General features: G+C 52.1%; 1 protein-coding gene across 3 annotated transcripts in view; it reads right to left on the bottom strand.

Moving 5' to 3' along the window:
* SMAD3 (SMAD family member 3) overlaps positions 1 to 10929 on the bottom strand; it is a 110517-nt gene extending 99588 nt beyond the window's left edge. For all 3 annotated transcript variants that reach the window (XM_021693740.1, XM_044917747.1, XM_044917748.1), the window contains exon 1: positions 10496 to 10929. In XM_021693740.1, coding sequence (XP_021549415.1) covers positions 10496 to 10701 — 206 coding nt within the window. In that variant the 5' untranslated portion in view covers positions 10702 to 10929. The remainder of the gene's footprint in view (positions 1 to 10495) is intronic.
* Between the last annotated feature and the right edge of the window lie 3264 nt (positions 10930 to 14193).

The raw sequence follows: 14193 nt of genomic DNA, 5'->3' as shown, positions 1-14193 counted from the left end.
CTGACGGGGAACAAAACACTATTTTCACCCCGGCCCAGACATAGCCTAAAGCTGTCCACATGGTGGTGTAAGGGATTATGACTCTGACCTGGATAACTCAGGCAGAAAAGCTGCTGTTACTGGCTGTCGGGTGGGGGAGGAAATGAAGTCCCAATACAGCGGTGGCTTTGGCCCCTACTTGAAAATCCCCGAGGTGCTCAAACAGCAAGGTCCAAACGCCAAGCCTGGCCTCCGGAAGCCTTCCCTCTCTGGCCACACCCCCCTCCACGGCCGGGCCACACCCCCCTCCACGGGGGAGCCACTCCGAAATATCCTTCCGCACTCCCTCTGGCCAGTGAGCCCGGCAGCCTTTGCCACACGCGCATGCTCTATCCATCCATCGAGGTCCTGCTGGAGTACCACCTCCTCTGGGAAGCCTCCTACCTTACCCCCAAAAAGAGAGCTGCTCTTCCTCGAGGCTCCCAAATCAACACTTGTGTGACCTTTACTAGAGTGTCTGTCCCACAAGCCCACCATAACTGTGGTTCGTGGGACCCTTTCTGCCTCTATGCAGCTCAGAGATAGGACCTCACCTCTACGTCTCCATATCCCCTGAGGCCCAACACAACAGTCAGTGCCCAGTAAATGCATCACAAATAAATGCACCAGCCGGCGTCCCACTCTCCGCTCCACTCCCTTCTGAGACAGGCAGCTACCATACGTGTTGCCTTCTCCCTGATCTGTAATCCACTCCGATCCAGGTTCAAGGTGAAGGGAATCCCTAGAGTCTTGTCCATACAGTGGTACCACCTAGGCTTGGTCTCAGTCGTGGCTCCACAACAGAGAGAAGGTGCTAGAAACAGGCCTGCTTCACCACTGGTGGGTGCCAAGCAGAGGACATGCAAAGGCCCACATGCCATATGTCATATTCGAAAGATAGAAATCAAGGTAACAAACTGATAAATAGAATATATTCTATCCTCCCACCTTGACAACCTTGGTAGGCCAGCTTTGCATTTAGAGTTCCCTGACCCCTTGGTTTCACAGTGGAATTCGGACATTCAGGGAGAACCGGGCCCAAATGGCAGCCTACCCCCTGGCACCATCACACACACTCAGAGGGGCTTCATGCACACCCATACAGATACCACAAACGTGAATTCCATCCGACTCCTCCAACCCCCTGCCCTGCACGCCTTGTCAGAACCTTAGGCCTACAGGTGCACACGCATCCATGGCCGAGGCAGTATGCCCTTCCTTGGGCAGAAGGATCTAGGAGAGGCCCACACAGGACTTGGAAACAGTCTTGAGACCACCGGGGCAGGGAACTGAAGGGTCAGGACCCAAAGCACAGCCTGGAAGGAGGAGATGCAGGCTCTAGATGGGCCACCCCGTTGGCCCTACGGCTCTGCCACATGAGAAAGAGCACACCCGGAAGGAGGGCCAAAGCCCAGCCCTGTAGGCATGAGTCCTCTCTTGTGCACACCTAAGGGCAGTGAAGGGTACCACCACCCGCGTCTAGGTTATTTCGGAGCCATGGTCAGCTGGTGCTGACCATCCTTACTTGACCACCAAGCCAACTGGTGAGGGACCGGAACTTGGGACCAGAACTTGGGACCGGAACTGCTTTCCAACCAGGTCTCAAAAAAACACCAGCAACAATAAACATCATGCACTTCCACACACTTACGGGCAGGCTATCGGTGACAAGGGCATGAGTCACCGTGTTTCTTCTTCAGGGGCCTGTCCATCCCCCGCCCCAGGAGCACTGATTCATCAAAGTTTGTTTTCAATACTATTATTTTTAGTCAGCCAAACAATTTTTTAAATGACAATAAAGTAGGGGTGGGGGAGGGCAGAACCACCCAAGAATATGAATTGTTTCTCTTCCAGTGGCTCGCCTAGCCCTCAACCAACAAGTGGCATGCTTAGGTGCCCTTGCTACGTGCTGGAGGTGGATTCTGTTACTATGTAAACTGAGGCTCTCCAAATGGTGAGCTCTGAGAGCAAGGGCGGGGGGTCCCCTGCTGGAATCAACTGACACTATCTGTCAAATATCCCCCTTGAAAGGGAAAGATGAGTGTTTACTGAGCACCTACTATGGGCCGTGAGCTGCAAATATGGGCCAAGGGCTTGATGTCTCATCTCATTTTGGTTGATTTACAGCGGTCCCATCCCCATTTTACAGATAAGGAAACGGGTTCAGTACATTGAAGCAAACGTACCCAAGGTTGCCATAGAGCCAGCAACTGGCAGACTCAGACCCAGGCTCGTCAGACTCCAGTGCTCTTTGCTCTTTCTTCATTACCATGCTTTTCCTGTCCACCCACGCCCCCACCCCTGCTCCCCAGGTAATATTTTAAGAATCTGTTTGGTTAGAGATAAATGGCTATGTGCAAAATTTAAAGGGATAGCAGGAGAAACTAACTCACCCTGTCCTCCCATGCACACAGAGAAATAAGGCTCACCTTGAGTCTGAATTCAACACAGGTCAGAGACTTTTCAATGGGAAAGATTTGAAGCAAAAGGAAAAACCCAATTTCCATTGTCAGGGCCTGCTTTCAGCCACTTGTAACTACTCAGAAAGTCTTTTCTGGATCCATTACTCCACAGTTGGGCCTAGCCCAGAGGTGATTTTTTAAGGAAAAAATGCCTTTTGGCATTTTTGAGCTGTGACAGTGTAAAAACAGATCTTTAAAAAACACACACCCAAAAAGCATCACTATTTTCAAGAGTCCAGTCTAAAAGAAAAAAAAAAAAAAAATGACACCTCAGAGCTACAACTTGGCTTGGCAATCGGTGATGCAACAAGGAACAGCAAAAGCGACCAGATTTATAGCTCTGGAGGTTTCAAAGGTATCTTAAACAGTACTCTCATCCTCAACTGTGAGCAAAGCAGTAGGAGAAAAAGTTGCCTGATGTCAGCATGGAGGGCCAGGGGATACAGAAAAAGTACTTTTTTGGGGGGAACTCACTTTTCATTCCCTAGCTGGGGTTTCAACTTGTAACCTCCATGCTGCCTAACAAAAGGCACAATGCTTTCAAAATCAAGTATAGCCTTTCTTTATATAGATGCTTGAAAATAAATAAAGGAGGCTTCCTGGGTAAGCTCTGACATATGAGCAAACATTTTCCACAGGTATCCTTTATAATGCCTACCTCTTAACATTTCACCATTTTTAGGCGTCTGTGGTCATTAGTGTAAGTAAACTTCCTGCTCTGAGAATGGCCAAAAATAGCAACAAAAGAAGAAAAATTGCTGCATCTTAAGACACACAGCCTTCATGTCTTTATCCTCGAATTCAGTCATTTTTATATTCCTTGGTAGTTAAATTTCAGGGATTTAGACTCACAGGGTTAAGGGAGAGGCAGGGAGCAGAGAAGGGCAACATAATCAAAATTGAGACTGGATTATAGTTTTATTACTTTCATTTGTATAAATTATCTGGCACGAGACTGACAGGCTCTCAGGATATTAATAATTAAGAAAGACCTGTGATATATTATTCAACGGAATGCATGCAAATGGGAGCTCCTGAAATGTTTGCATGAAAACCACGTTAGTGTTAGAAAGGCCCTCCAATAAGGCTTAGCTCACCTGTGAACTGAGAACATCTGAGGCCTAGAGATGTTAAGCAATTTGCCCCAGGTCACCCAGCCAATCTGAAACAGAGCTAAGTCTAGAACCTAACCCAGGTCTGCTGACTCCTGCCTCCAAAATGACCCCCCAAAGCCCTGTTTATAACAAATTTTTCTTTGACAGCATTTATGGGGAGAAAAAGCCTGCTAAACAAACTTTAGCCTAGTCCAGAATTAGCCAAACTTCTTAATTAATAGGCTTCTACTGTGTTTTCATTTTCAACTGGGTCTGTCAAAACAGCAGTATGCCACTGTGGCAGGCTCCAGTTTACAGCAGGGGCCTCGGATAATCACCAGCGGATAGTGTGACTTGTACCACAGATTTGTTATTTCTAAAACCGTTAATTAAATCAAAACAAAGAGTAATGTTACACACTCACGCACACACGCGCACACACGCAAATTACCCTTGTTGGGAGTCAGTAAACTGTAGAGCTTGAGGGATTCCGCTCTCTAGCATCAAGAAAACAGCATTTACAAATTCACTAGGGAGAACACCTAGGGCGTTATTACAAATGCAAAGAACCCATGCTGGCAGCCGGCTGACTAGAAGCTACCAGAGGGTAGGAATGGTGCCTGTCTTCTTCACTATGTCATCCCTGCCACCTAGCACGGGGTTTGGCTCCAGGTAGGGACAATGCAGGAAAGCAGAAAAATGAACGGGACAAGTTCTCTGGGGATCTTTGTTCTGAAACTTGGCATAGAGGAAAATGAGAAACCAAATTTCAGCGGGGTGGGCTTCATATGGCCATTTCCAACTGTTTCCAGCGACCACTGTGCTTGAAGGTGGAGACATTGAAGGCTCCATGGCCAGGAACCTCTCAATGGTCACTGGATGAGTCCCCGCCCTCTCTGGGGGAAGAGTTGGTACCATCCAGCACAGCACAAGCCATTCCTGTCTGCACAAGCTGGGAAAACCTCCCAGGCCCAGGGAGCAACCTTCCTGGGTGCTTCTCCTCCCAGCCAACTAATTCTATCAGATGTGGATTTGGGGAAGGGGGTAGAGTTATTCTCTCTCTCTTTTTTTTAATAGTTCAATACCTCAATGCAGAGAAGAACAAAAGTTAATTAGGACTAATCATGAGCCTTGTTGATTGAGAAAGCTGCAACCCATTTCAGAGAATTTAACAGCACGCATAGGAGGTTGGGGGAGAAGTGGATGAAAAAGACGGGAGAAGGGCGCCTGGGTGGCTCAGATGGTTGGGCGTCTGCCTTCGGCTCGGGCCATGATCCCAGGGTCCTGGGATCGAGTCCTACATTGGGCTCCCGGCTCGGCGGGGAGCCTGCTTCTCCCTCTGACCCTCTCCCCTCTCATGCTGTTTCTCTCTCGCTCACTCTCTAAAAAATAAATAAAATCTTAAAAAAAAAAAAAAAAAAAAGACGGGGGAATAAGGTAGTGGGAATAAAGTCTGATTTCAATTTTTAAAGCCAGCGCTGCTTGGTCCTATTTCTTTCATAAAGGAGCTCACGCAGAACAATGGCTGTATTGTGCATTACGTGGCATTAAAATCCCCTAATAAATTAACAAGTGAAAATTAATGGTCGCTCAGTCCATTAAATCATGTTAATTTTATTTCCATTAAAATAATACAGCAATTACAAGTTTACATTATTAAACCAATATTTATTTTTCAAAAACTCATTTTAATTGGATTCTTGATGTGATAAGCTTGAGCCACATTCTCTCCATTTCATCAGCTTCTTGCATTTCTCATCAGAACTAAATGACTACCATACGTATTGGCTGACTTTTTTCCATGATTAAAATGTTCATTGGAGACTTGACATCCTGGCGAAGATTTTTTAAAAATAGATCATTCAAAGCTCTTATGTCCACGCAGAAACTCAGGCTTACAGGATTTAGTTCAGCCAAGTGTTAACCAGAGACCCAGAAAGCTAGGTCACACCAAAATGCTGAAATTCTAAGTATCCACAATCATCAACAAGTTACCCCGTTTTTACTGACACTCTTTGTTATATTCTGAGCTAATATATCTAAAGTCACTGTTCCCACGGAGGAAACCTGAATTTCAAGTTTGCAATACTAAATTACTTTTTACTTCAAGGACAGAACGTTGTAAGCAGAGTAAATACCGCACACAGGTCACTGGCCCTTCCATGCAGGCCATGAAGTAACATTTTTACAACAGTACTCAGTTTAGCAAAAGACAGAAGAAGATAAAGACATCCTCATTCTTGTAGACTGGTATCACCACGTACCCAAAAGTTCACATGATCATGTTTGTAGTCCAGAAACTTCCTTTGGATAATAAATCCTTGCATTGACCCCTCCCTCCTCTCCCCACCCCCTCCCATAGAATTAAACAGTCTGTCCCCATATCCCTGGGCGCTTTGTCCATCCCTCGGCTGTAGCTCATTTCCTGTACCTTTGGCCAAGTCCGTCTCCCCCTCTGGACAGGGAGCTCCTTGGGAACCGGTGTCCTGCCTTGCTCATGGTACTAGATATTTAACAAATGAGTGAATAATTTAGTTATGAATGAGTGATAAACACAGAAGGCTAAAAACATAACACTTATATCTGTCAAACTCCCTGGTTTACAAAACATTTCCATAGGCCTTCTATCATCCTGATTTCGCAGGTGCAGACATGAAGGCTCTGAGACATTAAAGGGAACTCCTAAATCCATCTAGATATGAAAATGGCAAGATCGACTTGAATTCTGGGCTTTTTCTGGCGAAACCAGATGGCTGCCATTTATTTTGTTTTCTAACAATGACTTCCATAATATTTAAAAGACACATTTTAGTCCCCACCCCCACCCTCAAATCACTCCATGCTAGAACTCATTTTTCTTCTGATGGGGCGTGGAATAAAAAAGAAATAGCAGTTAGACCCTCAAATAATGCCTTGTCAATGTTTCCCTTACTGAAATGGAAGCTCCTCACAGGCAGGAGCCATCTCAAATTTACCTTTGCATCCTCTCCCATTGCCCGGAATATTGACTCAGACCTGGGAGGGGGCCAAGAACTATCAATGAATCAACAAGATCCAACCCCGTAACCTCTGATCAGGAACTGTGAGCAAAGGGCTGTCTGCAACATGCATTGGCCTAAACATTCAACTCCTGGGCGCAAGCGGCAAGTTCCAAGGTTCCAAATGTCAAGGGAACATCAAGTGGCTCTTAGGTTCAGCCGGAGCTCGGAGCCAGCCCCCGGTCAGCTACCGGGGTCTGCGGGGTCCCTCCTCTTCCCAGCTCCCTGTGTGAAACTCCCTTAATCAAGGTTAACCAGAGAAAGGAGTGGATGGACCACCTCCCCGGCAGCCAGAAGTGGACTTACTTTCCGTGGGCTACACCAAAATGGTGCTCTGAGCCGCAGTGAGAGAGGTGGGTGGACAGGAGATAGGGAGGTCAAGAGGGTATTAAAAAGAAGCCACTCCTGCAGCCCTCGTAATAGGTCTGCCCCCAGACGTCTGAGAAAGGAGCCTTCAAGATGACGATCTTTTTCCTTTCTCCCGAGGGTGAGAGTAGACTGGTGAAGTCCAGGTGGCTAACAGCAGGAGGCCACGGTCAAAGAACAGATTCACAAAGGAAGAGGAGATGGAATGTGTCAGACCTGGCGTCTGGTTCAATTCCCCGTTTTCCTCTGGACGTTGACACAAGAAAGCCCGAATTCCCTTCCAAACCAACCAGACTGGAAGCTTGGTCCAGCTCCCAACAACCGGGCCAAGGCATGGAGCCCGTCACTGGAAGTGCAGGTTACCAGTGTCCTTCAGAGCAGTCATTCTTAAGTGTGCCTGGCCCCTGATTACTGACCTAGCATGCGCACACCTTCTCTTCCTCTCCACAGTAAATGCTGGGGCTCCATGCTTACCAACTGGCAGGGAAGATGCTCGCTGCTTTACTTAGATACTCAGGCAGGTGACACGTAAGATGCTGTTATACAACGTGTCTAAGTTCTGCCCAGACTGCCAGACCTCAGAGTATCCTGATAGCCTCTCTGCTGGTGTATCTAAATCAAGCTCTTACCACTTCCTTGGCACAGGTCTCTTTCACATTCTTGGTATCGGTAAGCCTGTAACGCTCCAGCTCTCCCGATCACTGAGACAGGTTAGAGCCGGCGTAACACCCACAAGCATGCAGTCTGGAAGACCCTAGGATATGGCTGTCCTTGCCAAAGGTTGCTGTTGCTGATCACGATTACGTACTAGCCAAAGCACGCTTGTCACATCTCCCCAGACTGAGGTCTCCTGAAACCCCAGGGTAGTTTTAACCACTCAGTGCCCCATCCCCCACACACCATGGGATAACTAGGTTAAACATCCCTTGGTTAACTTTCCAAAGCCCTCGTTATACAAGGTAGTGTAGAGAGAGCAGACAATTGGACAAACACCACCACACTCTTTGGGGCTTAGCAGACACTGATAGCACTAACATGGAGGCCAGCTAGACACCGCCCCAAGACGTGGCCTTTAGTTTCCTGCCCACGACCAAAACAGTGGCAGCCGTTGCCAAGGGAGACAAGGTGACCCAGAGGCGTGGGCACAAAATCCAGGGATGGAAATCCATTTTGTCTGGATCCATCCAAGCAACTGGGCTTCCCTGAGAAAAGGTTGAAAACAAAATCTACCTTCGTATTCGGCCCTTGCCAAGGCAGGTGGAAGATGCCCCATTCCTATCAGAGTCATGGGAAGGCCAGACGCAAGTTAGCTTGAACTCTCAGAAATGTCCAAAGCGTTCCTATGCCTCAAGCTGTGGAGGACTTTGGAAGAGGAAAAGGCAGGCCCCAGCTAAGTTTCCCTAGAGGGCAAACCCCTACCAAGGCAAGAGAAAGCAAGGGCTCTCCTCCAAGCAGTCACCAACCCAAAGACAGAACATCAGCAACCTTACCAACAAAGATCCACGGCTGCCCCCATCCCAAGCTAACTGTGCTCTAGCATTCAGCAAAGAATGCATTCAAAACTTTCGAAGTAGAGAGCAGTGCACAGTACAAAAAGGAGCACAAGTGGTGGAGTCCCAAGTCCACCAGGCCAAACCTTTTCACTTCCCTCCTCCAGTTTTCTCAACTTTAAAAAGGAGATAAATCTGCAGTCTGACAGCCTTATCTATTTTCCAGGAGTTTCTTTCTTTCTTGATCGCATTAAAACCATGTGAAAGTGCTCTGTAAACTATAAAACACTTGATGCAGCTGCTCATTTTATAACTGATGCCTTTCTTTCTTTTTTTTTTTCTGTTTCAAAGCACAAAGCACTTGTCCTCAATGCACCCAGACAGGTAAGAAGGCACGTTTTGTACACCCCTCGCCAGATGGGAGAAGTATGACACTCATTCACCCTACCCCTGCCCCCCCAACAACCAAAGGAATAAAGAAGAATTCAGAACCAGAGCTGGGCCCAGAATCCAAGGCTCAGGACCCCATCACATCATACCACCTCCTCTGAAGTCAATTCTGGCTCCTGATCACACGCCCAGGGCGCACTTCCCAGACGACACACCACCTTCCCTCCCCTTTATTGACTGGATCCACCCAGTTAAAAAAAATATATTACTTTTTTAAGTCAGCACTCCCACCATATGTGGCATTTATTTCCAGAGGAGGCCTGTTCTGGGTTCCTGTGGACAGATGTTGCTTTGTGCCTGCCTCACAGGGCTGGTAGGCTGTGTACGGCAGGCCGTGTACAGCTGCCCCAAGCAGGTGGCCAAGGATGCAGTCCACTCCTGGCCCGGCAGCAAAACCGACATTCTCTCTGGGGCTCAGGCCATGCAGACCCTCTACTCATTCCTCTGCAGCCTGGGACCCCCAAGGACATCCCACCCCTGTGTGCACACATACTCCCTTTGGTGCAGAGTCAGACTTTAAAGGGGGCCCAGAGGGAGAGACGGGAGGCTAAGGTGTACCGCCCCCCGCCAACACCCCCCCCCCCAATTCCCAGCCAGGGGCAGCAAAACTAAGAGAAGGCCCTGGGGAGTGGAGAAAAGTCACTGACCCCTTCTATCAGCCATCTGTGAGCTCCCGCCTGACCCAGCTAGCGCGAAGCGGAGGAGAAAGGAGGTCCAGACAGATGGCAAAGCGCTTTGGGAAGGAGGGCTCTGCAGGAATGCGAGGCCCACTTTGGGGTGCGTTTTGTTATCTGATCAGCTCCAAGTTCGCTCTCTCCTACATCAGCCTGCAATCTCAGGCTGAAAGCCAAGCAAAAAATCGTCGGGGGAAGGGGGGAAGGGGAGAAGAGAAGACCCTAACCTCTGCCACTTGTCTCTCATTTGAAAGCACTGCGCTGCAACTGAAGTGCGTGTGTGCCGAGGGGGCGGGAGACTGGCACAACGGAGTCTAAAAATACTCGGTAAAAATGCTAATCCCGAAGGCAAAGAGAGAGCGAAGAAGGAATCTGTCAATCACGAGGTTCCCGCTCCTCACCCACAACCCCAGCTGTACGGACTGCATTCCTGTTGCGGAGGAAAGAAGTGGGGGGACAGGACTGAAGGAAAGAAAGGGAGGGACACCACCACCTCCACGAGCGCGGGCCGCGGGGGCGGGAGGCGGCGGCGGAGGAGGGGCTCCGGCCCGCGGAGCTGAACAAAGCGGGCCTCAACTTCTAGCCCGCAGCTCCCCGGAGTGGGGGCGGCCAATTCCAGCAGCACCCCCCTTTCCCGGAGGTGAAAAATGAATGTGAGGTCTGGAAGTGAGAGTGCCCCGTGGCAGCCCCAGGCTCTGAATCTTTGCAAATCCAGAGAAGGTTTTGTTTGGGGTTCCCCCCCGGCCCCTTCCGGACCGCGCTCCCACTGCCCCCCCTCACACACACACACACACACACACACACACACACACACACCAGCCCTCTCGCTCCAACCCACCCGGCCGGCCCCGCCGCGCCAGGGGGCTGGGCGGGCGCGCCCCCCGGGTCGCTAGGGCCCCCCACCTGGGGATGGTGATGCACTTGGTGTTGACGTTCTGCGTGGTGATGGCCTTCTCCAGTTCGTCCAGCTGCCCCGTCTTCTTGAGCTTCTTGACCAAACTCTTCACCGCCTTCTCGCACCACTTCTCCTCCTGCCCGTTCTGCTCGCCCTTCTTCCAGCCCAGCAGGCGCTTCACGATCGGGGGGGTGAAGGGCAGGATGGACGACATGGCTGGGGAGGGCGCGCGGGCGGCGAGGGGCGCCCCCGGCGGGGCTGGGCGCGGCGGGGCGCCGGGGGCGCAGAGGAGAGCTCGGCCGCCCAAACTTCGCCTCAACTCCTGGCGAACTTGCCCGTGCTCCGGGCCGGGCCGCGGCGCTGCAGCCAGCGGGGCTCGGCGCGCGGCCCTGCGCCCCGAGCGGCTCCCGCGGCGGGAAGGAGGGCGGCGAGGAGGTTGGGGGGAGGCGGGCGGGCGGACGACAGCGGCGCCGGGTCGGGAAGGCCCCGAACGCGGGGCGGAGGCGGCGGCCGCGAGACTCAGAGTGGCAGAAGAAAGTTTGGGTTTCCGCACCGGGTAGCTGTTTGGGTGCCGCCTCCAGGAAGGAAAGTCCAACCCCCAGCCAAACTTTGCTCGCCTAGCTCGCTTTGATGCGCAGATCCCTCCGCCTCGGCAGCCTCGCCTCCCCGCTTCCCTCCTCTTTCCCGGCTCGCTCGCTCGCTCGCTGGGCCGGCCCGGGGCGTGCGCCGCGCTCCCGCTCCCGCTCCCGCTCCCGCTCCCTCTGCCGCTCCCGCCCGCTCCCAGTCTGTGTTTCATGCAAATCCGCGTGCAGCCTCCTTTCCAAGCGCTGTCACCGCCCCCTCGCCGCCGGGGCTCCCCGCCTCCTCCCCCGCGCCCCGCCGCCTCCATCCCCGGGCGCCTTGCCCACCCCCGGCCTCCGGGAGGGCGCCCGGCCTTCCCCCGCCCGGCGCAGAGCAGGCCCACGTGGGCGACCCGGGCCGGCGGCGGCCCAGGCTGGTGCGCGCAGGACCCCGCGCGGCCCGGACCTCGAGGCCGGCGGACGCCGGGAAGAAGTCGTGGGAATCGAGCAGCGAGAGGGGAGGGCCGGGCTCCCGCCGTGGCGTCCACTCTCGGCACCCACACTCAGGAAGCTCGGTTGCAGTGGCGGGCTGGAGGGGGCCAGGCTGGCAGCGAGCGAGCGCCGTCCGGCCAGAGGCCGGCGGTGCACCCTTGGGGGGCACCCGGGTCCCAGAAAGGGCGCACGGAACGCTGAGGCCCAGGAAGTCGGGGCGTGCTCTTGGATGCGCGCGGGGTGTTCCCGGGCAGGGGCCTTGGCGGCGCCGGAGCCTCGGGAGCTGGGGTTTTTTTTGTTGTTGATTTTTTGTTTATTGTTTTTTTATTCTCTCATCGGTGAGATCACACCGGCTGAGAGCCCCGAGCCTGTGTGCGAAGGAGAGAGTTGGGATGGGGGGAGGGGGGCTCTCAGAAGAGGGGATTTGGAGATCCCAGAGGCTCCCTGGATAATAGCCGGAGTCAGGGGTCCCTTGGGCCTTGTGAATCAAGTCCCTGACAGAAAATGGGCCTCAAAGACATCTGTTGCGTTCTTGAAGGAATGAATGGGGGCGCTTTAGAATTTATCTTGGGGGAGGGGAAATTACATTACTGAGTGTTTGCAATCTTATGATACAAAAAAATCCGAAATTCGACACCCCCAAAACTAGGAGAGAGCTTTGTTTCCAAAGCTGCGAACTCGCAAAAAGTGGGGCAGAGGGGGAGTACTCGGGAGGTTTCTATATTCAAACTTAGGCTTGGTGGGAAGCAAACCCCAGGATGTTGGGGTACCTGGGGATTGTCTCCCCACCAGCAGAATTAGGGGCTTCTACGCACAAACTCCGTAGCGGCTGTCAGGAGTCACTCCAGACCCTCAGGTCGTTTCTCCTGCTGCCCCTCCCCTGCCAGGCCTCTAGCCCGGTGTCTACAGCCTTTGTTTGTTTTTAACAGCAGGAAACCCCCCTGGTGAGAAAGACATTATCCGCTAGCGGGTGGGGAGTTACAAAGCTCTGTGAGGTGTGGCCCAATCCACAAAATCAGCCCAGTAGCTGCAGGGGTCCCTGCCTTAGAGAGAAGGGCCTCCCACAGGCCTGTCAGCTGCTTCGATGGAGGGCTGTGGCCTCCACACTCCCCTCCTAACTCACCCTGCCGCTTGGCCCTGAGAACCCCTGAACCCCAAGTGGGGCTTTCCCTTTCCTGGCTAGACCTCGGGTCACCTGCAGCCCCTGTAGTGTGACGTTTCACTCCCTTCTTCCCAGCCCTCATCAAAAAAAGGAAGGAAGGAAGGAAGGAAGAAAAGGAAACAGCACTCAACATGGATTGATGGCTTTCTTCATTCCCGGTAACCCAAATGCTGCCCTCTGCTTTAATCCTCAGAATGGCCCCCGAGGTAGACGTCCCTGTGCCTCCCATTTAAAGGTGAGGCACCCAAGGCACCTGGCCGTTACAATACTTACTCAGGATTCCGGGGGGGGGGGGGGGGGGGGGTGTTGGAATTTGAACCCAGGGCTCTGTGATGTGGCCGAAGTCCACATTCTTGCCTGTGCATTCAGCTCGCTGCCTTCCAGAGTCCTGGCCGGCAAAGGTGACATCACTGATAGAGCTCTTTGCAAAACAAAAGTTCTTGAGGCAGGTGCGCTATTGTGGCAGCACGAGGAATGTTTGCTCCCCTATTGAATAGGGCCAGAAATAGCTTTCCTCTCAACCTCACGGTAGTTGTGGGAATCTCCTGGGAAAAACTTTGCGAACAGTCAAGTGCTCTGAAGGGCTAGAAGCACACCTTGGGGCCCCAGGGGCTGATGCCACCAAGAGTGGTGTGCGGTTAAGCGAGAACAGTTCTGTTAGACATGCATCTGTGGGATGCCTCTGGGTTGCAGCCCTCCTCCTCATTTCTGGGAAGGCTGCAAAGGAAGATGAAGGCCCCTGAGGGAGCTCACAGCCTAGAGAAGCACCAAGGCATGGGAGGCGTGTGTCTGGGAGAAAGGGCCCCTACAGGCATCACCCCGCATTGTAAAATATTAATTTTAACCTGAATATCAAATCATGCAGTTGGGACTGTTGTGAGGCAGTCAGATGAAGTAAGAGGACCTCAAGCTCCATCAGTGACTTGACCTGACTTTCCGTCCTGGCTCCCTTCACCTCCCTGAGCATCTCCTCTCAGCTGTAAGAACGGAACAAACAGTTGTTATTGTGCAGAGTAGTGAATCTAGAAAGAGCATGAAAAGTGCCCTCCTGCGATACGAGTATCTCATTTCACACAGGCAGAAGCCACGTCTCGTAGAGGTAGGGGATGTGCTCCATGGAGGTCAGGAGCCAAAGAGATCCAAAAATTAAATGGAGTGGAAGGGCCTGGTGTGTCCCTAACCCTCTAAAATCGGGGCATGGGAAGAGCTCCTTTTCAGCCCTCCCATTTTCCCGAGGGGAGGAAATAACTAGTCAGCAGCTAGTTAGTGTGGCTGAACGACGCTTTCTTGCACTTCCTTCACATGCCGTCATCCGTGTGACAGGGACAGCTGTGCATGCAGAAAAACAGGGCCGGACCCACGTGTGAGTCCAGCAAAGGCCGTTTCTGGCCTAGTCCTTTCTCCTCTGGGCTTAGTCTCTCCACAAGAAGAGTCGAGGGACTAAGCCCATTTTCAACCAAGCAGTGAGGAGGGCTGAGGAATGGATTCCTCC

This window comes from Neomonachus schauinslandi, chromosome 9 (genome assembly GCF_002201575.2).
Source record: "Neomonachus schauinslandi chromosome 9, ASM220157v2, whole genome shotgun sequence".
In the NCBI taxonomy this organism is placed as follows: domain Eukaryota; kingdom Metazoa; phylum Chordata; class Mammalia; order Carnivora; family Phocidae; genus Neomonachus; species Neomonachus schauinslandi.
The sequence above is the reverse complement of the archived record's forward strand: the minus strand, read 5'-3'. Positions and strand labels throughout refer to the sequence as shown.